Source organism: Pecten maximus, chromosome 3 (assembly GCF_902652985.1).
Source record: "Pecten maximus chromosome 3, xPecMax1.1, whole genome shotgun sequence".
NCBI classification, from domain to species: domain Eukaryota; kingdom Metazoa; phylum Mollusca; class Bivalvia; order Pectinida; family Pectinidae; genus Pecten; species Pecten maximus.
Window position 1 is genome coordinate 26203208 of NC_047017.1, and position 15272 is coordinate 26218479.

General features: G+C 36.8%; 1 protein-coding gene across 1 annotated transcript; it reads right to left on the reverse strand.

Moving 5' to 3' along the window:
- Positions 1–6957: 6957 nt before the first annotated feature.
- Positions 6958–10057, reverse strand: LOC117323718. Its single transcript, XM_033879135.1, has 2 exons — positions 9350–10057; positions 6958–7399 (listed from the first exon to the last, which is right to left on the reverse strand). Exons 1-2 carry the CDS (start codon positions 9939–9941, stop codon positions 7212–7214), a joined length of 780 nt encoding a protein of 259 aa, XP_033735026.1. The 5' UTR covers positions 9942–10057; the 3' UTR covers positions 6958–7211.
- Between the last annotated feature and the right edge of the window lie 5215 nt (positions 10058–15272).

A 15272-nucleotide genomic window follows, 5' to 3' on the forward strand; every position in this document is an offset into this window, starting at 1 on the left:
ATATATGGGAATATAATTTAATTTCATTTGTAAATAGCATAGGTGGAAGATGTCAGAATATTTCAGACTTTAACATGTGGTTGTATTTGAGATTTGGAAACATTTTTGTAATCAACTTCAAAGTCAGTTTTTAATTCAATTATCACATTTATGAATGTTTTGGTGTAGTAAATATGTGTTTTATATACATGTAGTACCTTAGACATTGTGTGCATATTTGTTTTTCTTCAGGGATTTAAAAAGTGTTTTTAATCATTCTACATGTACCACCAATATGGCTCACATTAGCAATAGTCCTTAACAAGAATATTCCCTGGTATACAAGTGTCCTTTATATACATATGTGTGCTTGTGTATGATATGACATGTATGATATGTATTGATTGTTATTATTACCCAAGGCTTAGGTGGTTCTCTGATTCCAGGTGAAAGTCTGTATCGTGGTAATGAGAGTTCTGGTAGAATGGAAGTGAAATAGAAGGCATGAAGTTTGGGTAATATCGATTGCTGCCACAACTCCTTGTCCAAGAATACTCGTTGGATGTGTAATTGATACGGATTCTGGCGTCGAACAACAAAGTCTATCCACTTTTTCTGAATTATGTTCAGTTGCCCTTGGCATTGCATATAATAATTATGTGGGTTTTTTTTAGTTTCAAGATGTTTCCTTCCATCTCTAAACAAAATGATGACTGCTTCTTACAAGCTTCTTGGAAGGAAAGTTGATTTCTTTGTAAGACGTTTTTAATTTCCAGGACTCCACATTCAGATTTATCAACGCACTCTACAAAACCATCCGTACTTGCAGCCAGAAATTTATAGTTGACATCAATTTGAAGACCTGCTGGTTTAACACTTACGTTTTCACTATGTTCCAGCTTGTACTGAATGTACTCTTTCACTGATGGTTGTTCTTGAGCGAGTCCAAAGGCAGTGTACCTGTTGCCTTGGAACGTGCTGTAGAGAAGCCTTCTAACTAGTGGAACTACAGGCCTATGAACATTCTTATGTACTATTTCACCAAATGAAGATGATGTTAGACGAAGACGACGTTCTTCTTTCCATGTAGTACTTAGGCTTTGTAATTTTGTTGATGCCTCAATGATGTTGATTTGTTCCTCAGAAACATCCACATTTTTCTTATAAAAAGAATTGCAACGTTCCCGTAATTCATCGGATAACAAGTCAGCAACAGATTCCACCACCTCCTTTCCATACGCTCTGTTTGCTGCCTTGGGTGTTTGCGGCGGATGTGGATTTCAGTTTTCTTTTCCTCGCTCTGGCCTTGGTTTCAGGTTTGGCCTGGCATCTCAGAATTCTAGCAAGGTGATTTGACCTTTGTCTACAAAGTATTGTGAAAGATTCCCCAGGTTTCCTCCCAGTACATCTTTGAAATACCAATGCGGACCAAGCCGGGCCAAATTTTTTTCGCAACGCTCCACCGTAGCATCTTGCATGCCAGGATCCCCTCTTGCATCTGTTGATAACTTTCCCCCCATCAAATTGCATGCGGATAGCCATCCAACTTTCTGCAAGATTTGTAGTGAAGTTCCCTAGAAGACGGTCACTCTTCGATGCTAGACGGTCCAACAGAATACTAACATCTCTTAAAATATCTTTGTCTAGGTCAACTTCATAGCTAACTCCCCCACGAGACTCATATCTTTTTCTGAAGTTACCTCTTTCCAGTATTCTTGCTGATCCTCAAGTATTTCAGACGGGTTGAAATCAGATGGTGTACATGTTGATGTTGAGGATGATTCTGCTGATGAGGGAGATGGATGGCATGTTGAGGATGACGCTGCTGATGAGGGACATGAATGGGATGTCGAGGATGATGCTGATGTTAATGATGAGGGAAGTGGTGCCTTGTTTTTTTCTGTGAAGGCTTTACAGAAATTACTACAGTTTTTGTGATCCCCAAATATATGGAAGATTGAATTCCGTATATCTTTTTCTAATTGTTTGGTGGCCTGTTTCTTGTCTTCCTCAAGGGAACGCATTTTTATAGCACAACGGACTGCTGTTGTAAGGCGAACACGAACTGTCTTGGTCAACTTTCCTCGGCCTTTGTAATGCGGTTTGTCATTGACAAGGTTTTCCAGATTAGAACGCAAGCACTTGCATGCGTGATTAGCGCATTTTAACTTTTTCACATGTCGACCCCATACTGGAACTCTCTCCTGTATACTCGAAAAAAACGGAACTGTCCCCATCTCCCATGATTCTCATGTAGCGAACCCCATGTTTTTCCTCAGCCTCCTCAAATCCGTTGCAGATAATGTCTGTTTCCATTGCCTGGCTACTATGGTCCCAGTTCTTGTAACATGTGTGGGCTGGAGGTTCTGTCTCTGTTGATTCGGCCAGTGTACATATGTGACAGTGGCGATTCCTAACACCTATGTATAACAATTTGCCAGTGACAGCACCAAATATCACCCCAACACCTCCCAAAGCATTGTAGATATGTCGATGGCTCCTCTTGGACCATCCTCCATCACAAACAACTGTGATGGCAGGTATCCCTTCATGCTAATCATTTCGTTCCAGAGCCAGACGTTTTTCTTCTGCATTTGCTAAGTCAAGGTCTCCTTGGAGACAGTTCAGCCACATATTTCCAATATGATTTTCTATGTGAGAATACATTTTTGGGGTCATACCTGGCAAACCTATAGTGCCTAATGTCTCATTTAATTGTGAGCACCCATTCCCAGTGACCATCGACCCCCATACTGCTCTCATGTTGACATCATGAAATGGCATTGTTCCACATGTATCCCGGTCACTAGTATTTACCGTAAATGTATGTCCACAACAACATGCAACAACTAATGTTGAGACCAATCCAGACTTTTTACATTCTCTAACAATTTCAAAGGCATCATTTCCCTCTGTTAATGTCTTGCTGGCTTCGGCACAAGAAACGGCATGCCTGCATGCTTGATTAATGAAATTTGGTATATGGGAAATATCTGTTAAGCGAAAGCCTTCAACTTTTTGTTTCTTTGCAGATGTACATGTAAATTTCAATGTCTTATTACATGTCAAATTTCTTAATTTCAAAGATTTGCACACTGTTAGACGCTTAACTAAAATTTTAATGGAAGAATTTCCAGGTACAGAAGTATTTCTAATTGGCACAATTGTGTAGGGTTTCACTTTCTTTGTATTGACATGCTGCAGTAAGATGGGCAATTGGGTTTCTAGGAAATTGGCATGTTTTGTATATCTTCGTTTGGTTGCATATGCATGACGTCCACGACGTGAATTAAACTTTCGTTTTCTTTTTTTGGCTGGTATTCCCATTTTTAAATGTGTGATACTTATGATATATATATATATAAATAAGTATACCATGCTGTTTTACAATGTAGTTTATTAGGAATGGGTTGGTGTGTTGTACTATACTTTAAATAGAGTCTCTGTCACTCAGCTGATGGACATTGGTTATTTGGTAATTTCACTAAAATTTAATTTTCTTATAAGCTCAAACTGATATTGTTTGATTCCGACTTCTTGTCGGCAATATTCGCAAAAGACATGAACCTCAAATCTCAAGTCAAGATCGTATTCAGACATGTCTGTGTTGCTTCTATTCACACTGTCGTCTATACTACCTGCCACCATTTCAGTTACTCCGTTGAACCTGTGGCGTCATAGACTGAAGAGTTCCAAATCAGCGTGACTGACCGATACGCTGATTAGCAGTCGACCGACAGGTGCAAGTCGCTATCTCGGCACTCGGCCAACTGGTTTTGACGCGGTTTGCGACATTCGTCTTTGGTGGTTACATAGAATAACATATTTGAATATCGTGTTTCGTTCCGGGTACATTTTTTATCAAGGCGATGCCGAGACGGCATCAAAAGTGTTATTTCCAAAAAATATCCATACAATAACTGTTTTATTAAACCGAAATTTAAATGCTTCCGTTTTCTTCAAGACTACATGCAAGTAAGTAAAGCAAAGTCTGTTCAATGATCAAATTTTGATCATGTAAATTCAAAATCAACAAAAAATTATTACTTGTGTGTTAGCTCTGTCTTTTTTTAGAAACAATCTTCTCAAACGCTTTTTCAACAAGATTATCGAATCTTGTAGGAGAAGTCATTTTCTAAAATGTTCCTGAAGCATTCACTCGGACGATTTTAGTTAACAAACTGTATCTGCCTAACCTTGGTCTCGAAAACGCTTACGTTTGCGCAAGCTCTCTCTCTCTCTCTCTCTGACTTTATCGTGTTACAGGGGATGGCGGTAGAGACAATCCGAAAGGTTACGGCAAACAAAATGAAGGCATCAATAAGAAGATATGTTGTAAATAGCATTTCTATGGTCTAGTTTTTATATTGTGTAAAATAAAGAAATGTATGATAGCATGACGTATTTAACGTTGCGTATTGCATAAAAATAAATCGGTCATAACTATTCTTTGTTAGCGCTGTAAAATCTTTATTTAGCCAAAAGTCCTTAAAGCCTTTTGATGTTACAATAACGGCATATACTAGCGGTATGAAAACAAAAGCAAAAACTGCTGTAAAAAAACACTATTTTGCTAAAAATTCCATTCTGACTCTTACAACTTTGAAAACATAAACAAATGACCATACGCCCAGATAGCTAGAATCAGCTATTTAACATGTACACATTGTACATCACACTTTCTACTTACACACTATACAATTCAACTCTTTTCCCTTATAAACATTTACGAGTTGCCATACGAAGACATACATTTCCTGTTTTACTGCAAATCGCTGGTACTTTTAAATAGAATATATAGCCACCAGTACATGTATTATAATAAGTTGTTATCATCTGATTATTGTATGTATTTAAATCATATTTATGTCATATGAACTTTTGGAAACATAGTTGACAAGTTTAGCTAATGACTTTATTTATTTATTTATTTGATTATTGTTTTTCGGTTTTCCCCCCTACGGATCTGAAAGCATGTATCGTTTAAAAATGTACATACAGTTTATAAAACAATAATGTATTCAGAACTAGCAGAAAATGTTTTAAGAATTTCACTTGATGGCTATTGGAAAAATCAACAATGTGGGTTATGGTTTTCACGGTGGCCAAAGTAAAGCGATTCTCAGTTTGGAGACAATTGTACTGATCTCACTGACGATGTTGAAGGTAAGAGTGCACATACGTTTGTCAGTTGTTCGAAAAAGAATACTATACTCTCCTAATATCAACAAGAGATTGTGCAATGAGTTGTCGTATTTAATACCAGCTCCGATTTTGGTATCCTAACCATGGAAATATAGTGTCTGTATCCATCAGATATTTAACCATGCATCATACATTTGCATTTTGGTTGGCTTACTCCTCAGGTTTCCTCATATGTAATTATTGATCACGAAGAGACGAGCGCACTGGCTTTCGCTACGTCGACGATATGTAGAAATGTTTCCATGGTTCATTTCACCATTCAGGGACTGTGTTTCTTGGTTTACTATATATATGCTATATATACTTTTCAGGTAAAGTTTAATGTGGTTATTTTAAGAAAGTGTTCTGTTATTTATTATTAGTATCTTTTATTTCATCAATAATTTCTTTAAGAAATTGTATATTGCCTTTATTATTGATAATGCCACAACTGAAACAGGAATATTAAATGATGTTCGATTAGTGAAATATGACAGGCTTACAATATCGACCGGATTATATCACATTATAACTTCCTTCTAATTAAGCATCAGAGATCACGTCAAAGAACTTAACTAAAGATGTCTGGAAGAAAAATATAATTACAGTAATATTTTAGAGTGTCCTGGCTTCCCGATGTAAATAGGATTATTACAGTTGCTTCCCTTTAGAGACGATTTCGAATACTCAAGAGGTGTTATTATAAACAGGCAATATTCACTTGAAATTCACGTGATTTTTTTTTTCGTGTGGTTCACGTCAATCTCACGTGAAATTCACTCGCATGAAATTCACGTGAGTGTTTTTTTCATGTGAAATTCTCGTGATCTTTATCAAGTGAAATTCACAAGATTGTTTTCATGTGAATTACATGTGAATTTCATGTTAATTGCATGTGAATTACATGTGAATTTCATGTGAATTTCACGTGAATCTTTTTTTCACATGAAATTTTCATGTTTTTTTTTTCACGTGAAATTCACATGAAAATGAATTCACTTGAAATTCCTGTGAATTTCACCTTTTTGCCCTTTTCACGTGAAATTCACGTGACAATTTTCACAGAAATTTTAAATGAATTTCACGTGAAGGAATATTGCCTGTCCAGAACCACCAGGCATCTCAACGGAACCACAATGCATAACAACAGAACCATCGGGTATATCAAGAGAATCACAATGCATAACAACAAAACAAGCACGCATCTTAACTGAACCACAAGGCATATCAACAGAACCACTGGGCATATCAACAGCGCCACAAGGCATATCAACAGAACAACCAATACATATCAACAGAACCACTGGGCATACATGTATCAACGGAACCACGGGGCTTCTCAACGGAACCACAAGGCATATCAACGAAACCACATGGCATCTCAAAGGAACCATAAGGCATATCAACTGAACCACAAGGCATCTCAACTGAACCATAAGGCATATCAACGGAACCACAAGGTATATCAACGAAACCACAAGGCACATTAACTGAACCACAAGGCATCTCAAAGGAACCATAAGGCATATCAACTGAACTACGAGGCATATCAACTGAACCACGAGTCATATCAACAGAACCACAAGGCATATCAACGGAACCACAAGGCATCTCAAAAGAACCACCGGGTATATCAACAGAACCACGAGTCATATCAATAGAACCACAAGGCATATCAACGAACATTGTACACGTCTAACTCAATATCCTCGGAGTACTGGCTTACTTGTATGCTTTTTCAAAGACTTTTCAGCTTTACGTTGCAACCATCATTCATGACAACACTTACTGTCCATCTACCTAGTGACACCTATGCATGAAAGATCTATGCGCGAAACTGCAGTAATATTTCTAGCCTCATATGGTTATTTAGAAACAAAGACGAAGAACCAGTCTACACCATTAATGCAGCTTTCGTAACGAACCGTGGGGTAGAAAACATCGGGCATACAGGAATGATTATAATTACGTGGGATGTTAATTATATTTTATTTTTTTGCCCAGACATATTCATACATGTCTCATCGGTCATACCCCCAAATGTCGGACTAGGGTTGATTGTTCTCCCAGGCCCATAGGCGGACGTTCCATTCGATAGACATTGCGGGCACGGTATCCAGGGTACGAGTATACGTACCCAGAGATATTGGGAGTTCCCCATTATTTCGATCAGCGCAGTATTGGTCAGGGTCTGCTCTTTCAGGTACCGGAAATAACCTCAACATGAACCCTTTACCTAAAACAGAAAACACATATAAATAACATAAATACGTTTGCTTCAACAACGCATTCGTTTTGTTTGTTTGGTTTATCGTCCTGTGAACAGCCATGGTCGTTCTGAGGCGAGGTATCCTTGTAGTCGTTGGTGACTACCTCACTCAGCAACACATGGAAGGTTCGCTGCATACCATCCAAAGAATTTAAGGTAAATTGTCTTGCCTAGGGAAACAACCAGGTTCGCACAGAAAAAACGGTTTCTCAGTTTCCCGAGAAAAACAAACCGACACGGGTAGGGAGCGTCGAGCCCCCCACCTCGGATCTTCTCCTTAGCTTACGTGGCCGGCGCACTAACCGACTAATACTGACAAAGGACGTAAGAAGGTCAACATACTTCTGGTGTTGGACTCATGATGTTGACCCTAATGGGAGCGTGAAAAAAAAAAAAAAAAAAAAACACGAGGACTGCTCGGGTCGGGTACTTCTCATATTTCATCGGGGAATCGAACGCCGACCGTCTGACTGAAATGCCTTTCCACTGCACCAACCTATTAGAAATGTCCCACCTAAATCTGTACTTTGAAGTTATCAGTTGTGCTCGATAATTTTATTTTTTGGGTCTTAAATGTTGTAAAAATCGGGAGAGAGTTATCTCCCTTGGTTGGAACACGTTCTGCACATGGGCTTGAGTTGCGGTACTCTCGTATAGTCCCGCGAGGTGTCAGGGAGTTCTCTCTCTGATCCTCAACCCTGACAAGCGACAGTCGTAAAACACGAGTACACACTGCTTTCTTTGGGGTTTTGGGACCTGGGAACATTCATTAGTCTTTTAGACAAGGCTGGTAAGCTATGTTACACCAGTTTTTCTACAATATCAATGAAAACCACTTTCTACAGTACTACGTAATTGTGTGTATTTTTAACTTCTTTGAACAATCACTTCTGTTCTGCCACCTGAGCTGGTTTTATTAGATTTATTCCCGAGGATTAACAGAAAACCTTGTATTTACTTAGAGTCAATATAATCGTATAAGATTCCATTATAATATTGTGCAATGTAGCAATATGAATCGTTTTTATATATTTTGGTTAATTGATCTGCATTCAGCCACTTGTTAGTCCCTTTTGTTTATTTACTGTATGTATTAGCGTATGCATAACTTATCCATATAAATGTCTGCTTGTATCTATTTTGTTTCAGTCGGTGTTCTATAAATCAAGGCTTTCTATAATCTATGTCCTATGAACCTGCGCAAGGTATGTGGGGTAAATTGTGTTATCTCCATGTTTCAATCATATTTACAATGTGTACTGCAAGTGTTTAGTGATACTTTTTGTAATAGAATTTATCTATTTTATTCATTAAATGGGTTTAACGTCTGCTGTTACGCTTGAAGTAGAATCACTCGTCTTATATTTATATTCAAAGTAATGTAAGTTCGGATATTATGCAATCTATTTTAAATTATTAGACTTGAAATTTCCACTCTTCTACGATACTCTTCTCTACGCTGAAATACAAGATCTCTTATATTGAAGTGTATCGTCGAATAACGTGGAGGAGCGGAAATTACAAGTCTTATTTAAATAGATTGGGATATTATTGTAATTGTATGATTATATGATTGTCTATTGTCTTTTTTCAGGTAAATAACTAGCCTGATATACTCAGGTAATTGATATCTATATTCTAAAATTTTAATATTTTTTACATGATATGTTAACAGATCTGCTGTTACAATTATTTACATGACCATGGCTTTAGGATTTGCAAACGTTATGTCCCTTGAATCATCGGGTCTGTACTGTAGTGCATTTGATTCGAATATGTGATGAATTGTATTTTGGTAGTTGTAGGGTTCTTCTGACCAGAACAAACAAGCTATTTACACTGAGTCAAGAGACTATGTCTTGTTTTCTACAACAACCAACACTTTTTAACATAGCCACGATATATCGCCATACCTACCTATAATATTGAAAGTTTCTGTCCTCTTCATGATGACGATCCTTGGGTAGAGTCGGCGACGTCTATGAACACACAGACAGCGTTCCCGCCTACCTTTATGAACCTCCCACAGCAGGAATCGAGGACGTGCAGAGTCCACCTCGTGCATGTATGTGAATTTGAGGTAGTGAAGTGTTTTAAGTAGGTAGGCAACCTCAGCCACCTTAGATATATATTCATCGGGCATCGACAATGACGCCACACCCAACTTCAATCGCATCCCTTCTTTCTTGTTGATGAAGTTGGCTAACCAAAGCGGGTAATCAATGGGTAGTTCTACGTCTGCCGGGACGGGGAATCGGTTTGGCGGCAATGTGGCGACGTCGGTGGTGTCCCGTATCTGATGAGCTAAGTAGTCCCTTTCAGCATCCTTCTCATACGGGTTCCGGAGGAATGTGTTGGTGTTACTGATATCCGCGAGGCCTTTCCACTTTTCGGGCTGTTCCCCTAATAGCTTGAACGCAGGGTCAACTCTATTAAAACACGGAAAAGTCGATTCGCTCGGGTCGAATAAAGATATTGTTCGTCGCTCACAGCTCGTCACAATACCCATGTTCTAGAGAAATATTTCTGAAGACAGGATTGATGATTATTCCCCAAAGGTGTAACACTGCCAAGTCGTCATTAGAAACCATGATGACGTATTCATATCATGTTGGCAATTGTTCCATTGTTCATGACGTTGATTTTTATGACGTCATTATAATTGCTGTAAATCGGAACACCTCGGGAATACTCGGAACAAGCGACTGCATTAAAATAAATGAAATAACAGCATTTCATTTTATTTTTTTAGAATAGACTTATAAAAGTCCATAAAATATACCAGAGAGACCATTTCCATATCATTGTTTTATTCAAAAGGGCCAGATCTACCGACGTTATCATTTCGACTGTCTGATATTAACACATTCTATGGAAATATCACATTAGTTATAACATTGCCTTTATGTTTTCAATACAAAACACTTAAGTGGTCACATACGTAGCGTATGGCGTAAAGAGCTCTACATCCACGTAGGGATGTAAACAGTTAGACTTGCCCTAGAGACCGCATGTACAACAACAAAAAATCACTCAATAAAGGGTATCTGTTTTGGTTCTCAATGTTAGACAAATCCACTGAATATGGAGAAGCTGAGCCCTTGACACGATTGATCAGACTACCAGGAAACTAAAACTTAGTACGATATGTGGTTATTATATACCACTAACTTAAGGCATATACCAATATTTTACTTATATATATATCATATTTATATTGTGTTTGGTATTCAGTTTGATAATTGAACTTATTTGCTTAAAATATTTCAACAAATTTTGTGTAAACTGTATGTACTGGTATTGTCTACGAAATTATGTATTGTCATCTTATATATTAATGTTGTTCTCTTATATATATATATGTGTGTCTATATTATATCACGAATGCTGCTATTTGTTAACACCATTGTATATATATTGATGGAAAGGACGTTTTTAAGTTGAAAAACTTATGTTAAATTCCTTTTGAATATTTTCAAATAAAATATGTTTAAACTAAATTGGATACGATAAGAAGTGTAGAGAGTAAGAGTTGTTTCCCTTGATCTGCCTGTACGGCCCTGACCACAGGGGCTTGGCACGATTTTCCAAATGATAGTCTATATATATATATGTATATAGTATCAAGGGTAGTAACTACAAAGAGGGGGAAGACCAACGTATTTAAAAAAAAAAAAAATTGTCGTATTCTGCGGGTCAAAAATCTTAGTGACACATACATTACCTTAAAGAGAAATGTTTTATCTTTCCAATGAGTGTTCGATGAACAAAATTGGCCAAGTATTATCCAAGTTATGACCTGACGAATTCGGAAATAGATGCTGAAATGGCTAGGTCGGAATCTCCCTGTCCGGTTGAATAGTCGCCTCGCCTCTAATGGGTACCTCAATAACCATTCAGAAATCGAAAAATCGACGCTTGCAGCGGTATACAGTAACCATAACTATGTCAATATAGGATGTCGGTTGGTTGGTTGCCGTAGCCAATTCCATATTACATCACCGAGCTTACCGTCTTCAAAAAGAACGGCCATCTTTCCCTAACCTTTCGTGACTTTGTTTATGTCGTTACAGTGGTCGTACAGCCAAGAAGCGTTCCGAATGAAGGGAAAGATGGCCGTTCTTTTTGAAGACGGTAAGCTCGGTGATGTAATATGGAATTGGCTACGGCACATGACGGATAACATAACCAACCGACATCCTATATTGACATAGTTATGGTTACTGTATACCGCTGCAAGCGTCGATTTTTCGATTTCTGAATGGTTATTGAGGTACCCATTAGAGGCGAGGCGACTATTCAACCGGACAGGGAGATTCCGACCTAGCCATTTCAGCATCTATTTCCGAATTCGTCAGGTCATAACTTGGATAATACTTGGCCAATTTTGTTCATCGAACACTCATTGGAAAGATAAAACATGTCTCTTTAAGGTAATGTATGTGTCACTAAGATTTTTGACCCGCAGAATACGACAAATTTTTTTTTTTTTAAATACGTTGGTCTTCCCCCTCTTTGTAGTTACTACCCTTGATACTATATACATATATATATAGACTATCATTTGGAAAATCGTGCCAAGCCCCTGTGGCCCTGACTAATCAATATCATGACAATACAAGACGCTTATTTTCAAAATATAATTTATTACATACGTAATAAACACAACAAATAACATGATACTTAGGAAAGATGTTGATATGTTTTAAGAGAAAAATGGCATAGGTGTTTGGCACAAACAGATATGCTTGCTTTGTTAATATATACAAACATAGACATCAGACCCCAAAATCACAACCGTCTCAACGTATGTGTGATATTGTCTAGGAATAACCGGACAAAATAGATAAATAAATAAATAGATAAATAAAATAAATATAAAGATAAATAATATGTTTGCCATTATCTGAATCGCCCCCGTGTATTAAAAGCGGTTCCCAATGATTTTGGTAATATTTAATTGATTGAATAAGACCAAAACAAATAAGTTGTTGTTGTTGTTTTTTTTTTTTTTTTTTTTTGTCTTTTTAAGTATCAAAGAAAGAAATTCAGGATGTCCCCCCTATATCTCTAGGCTGAGACAACTGAAGTGTGACAAAATGATAAAACAGGATGAACGGTAACTAAATGGAAGCACAGGGACAGGTAGCGAATTAGCCCTACGTAAGGTCGGCGATTCACTACCGGTCCCTGTGGTCACCTACACTGGAAGTTGACGACTTCTCTATCGTGTGTATACTTTGTGAGCTTGTTATCTTTATAATTAAACGTTAAACCCATCTGATAGAACTCAAAGCTAACGGATGACCAATCTAGAGTGTCTTCTGAAGCAATACGATTATATTATCTGTACATGACACTGTTGATGTAATTTACGTCACAACAAAGAAAACAACAGCAAAACATAGTACTATAAACAGACAGGAGACTGGTCTTAGTGTCAGATTTCAACGTACATCATCGTCATGGCGGTACAATACAATTTCGTGAAAGACGACGTTGGAGCCATGTCAAAGATAGGAGTTATATACATCAACTTAACAGACATGAAACCCAACCTACCACCTCGAGGTACAAAAGATTTTCTTCGTATTTGAGTTAGCAATATTTGGACAAACATACGTGGATAAGAAAATTGCCAGAATGTCTTTTTGTAATACATTATCAGATTCTCCAGGTGGAAACATGATTTCCTCTGACCCCATGTTTCATTTGAAAGTCAATAAAACAATCAATGTACATCTATACATAACTATAGATCGATCGTTAAACTAACTAGTAAGTAAATAAACAATTCATTTGATGTTATCTATCGATTAAATGAATGAATTATATTAGTTAATGCGTAAACCAAAAAAAAAAAAATTGTTTATTAGAGCGGTGAAATTTTTCAACTTAGTTTATATAGATAAACATACCGAATCAAGACGTAATATATGGATGGTCGGGTGGCGTAGTGGTTACATACTTTCCTTTCTCCTTGCCGGCCGGGGTTCGATTCCCCGATCGGACATGGGTTCTCCGGTTTCCTCCAACGATAAGACCTCTCGCGCGCTTCCATCCGGGCCAACAAACGTAATCAATGTAAGTTGGTATAACTTATTTTTAACAATTATTGTAAATTAAATAAACTTAACTTTTACGTACTATTTGATAAAGAAAATGACAGAACTAGCACTATTTTTTATATCTGAAATATATGTTGTAACCAAACAGATTGTTATAACATGATACATTTGAACTTATTTTTTTTATAAAATCACAAAATGGTAGCGATACAATGACAATAAATAGATGGCACGTTTCGATGAAGCAGATAGCATATTAAGATAAAAGAATTGACTTTCAATTCGGCCAACGGAAACAATTCTTAAATTACACACGTGACATGTGAAATACCTATACAACTTATTATCGATAAATATGCCATTGCTACGTTACTGCGTAATGCGGAACTTGTGAGAACAATAAATAACACTAGTAAATAATTTTCTGATGAAAATATCATGATGTTAAAACTTTATCCAGGAAGCAAATATTTCTTATTGTTTCCAAATTTGAGGAACATAGGCAATTGATGACAAAAGAAAAAAAACAAAAATGTTTGGGAGATCAAAGAGTAGCATAAAATGACGTCAAATGGTGCATTATTGGTAAAATTGACGTCACATGGCATATCTGAAATTTGCATTACATGTAATTTGACAATGCTGCTTGAATTGTTCAAAGTTTTACTGAAATACATTGTAGCACATTAATAAAAATGTATGATACTACTATTTAACCTAATATATATCATATTTCCATACTAAACGTGTTATTATTTTTATAATGTCGAAAAGTCGAGTTTTTTTGGAACATCCTGTATATTCAAATATTATATTTTTAATTATATACATTTGTATTGTCATGTTGATATCCCATAGTTATATTGTCATGTTGACATCCCAGTGTTATATTGTCATGTTGACATCCTAGTGTTATAATGTCATGTTGACATCCTAGTGTTATAATGTCATGTTGACATCCAAGTGTTATATTGCCATGTTAACATCCCAGTGTTATATTGTCATGTTAACATCCCAGTGTTATATTGTCATGTTGACATCCCAGTGTTATATTGTCATGTTAACATCACAGTGTTATAATGGCATGTTGACATCCCAGTGTTATATTGTCATGTTGACATCCCAGTGTTATATTGTCATGTTAACATCACAGTGTTATAATGTCATGTTGACATCCCAGTGTTAAATTGTCATGTTAACATCCCAGTGTTATAATGTCATGTTGACATCCCAGTGTTAAATTGTCATGTTGACATCCCAGTGTTATAATGTCATGTTGACATCCCAGTGTTATGATGTCATGTTAACATCACAGTGTTATAATGTCATGTTGACATCCCAGTGTTAAATTGTCATGTTGACATCCCAGTGTTATAATGTCATGTTGACATCCCAGTGTTATGATGTCATGTTAACATGCCAGTTCTCTATTGTCATGTTGACATCCAAGTGTTATATATCACATTTGCTGGCGTAACCAAATTTTATTTTGTTAGAAAATGTAGTAAAAATCGAAAAAAAATCATTTATTGCACACCCAAAATACAAATTGCATTGTTGTTGCAAGATGAAAGGACCATACATTTTTAGGAAAGATAGTGATGGTGAAGAAAACAGAATAAGAATAGAAAAAAATCCGGAACGGTTATTTAAACTCACATGGATGACATTCGAAATATGTAAGATGTATATATAAATAAAATAAAGACAATGCACAATTGATATGCATAGATTGTTCATCCGATTACGATAAGGAAGAAAACTCTGGCGCA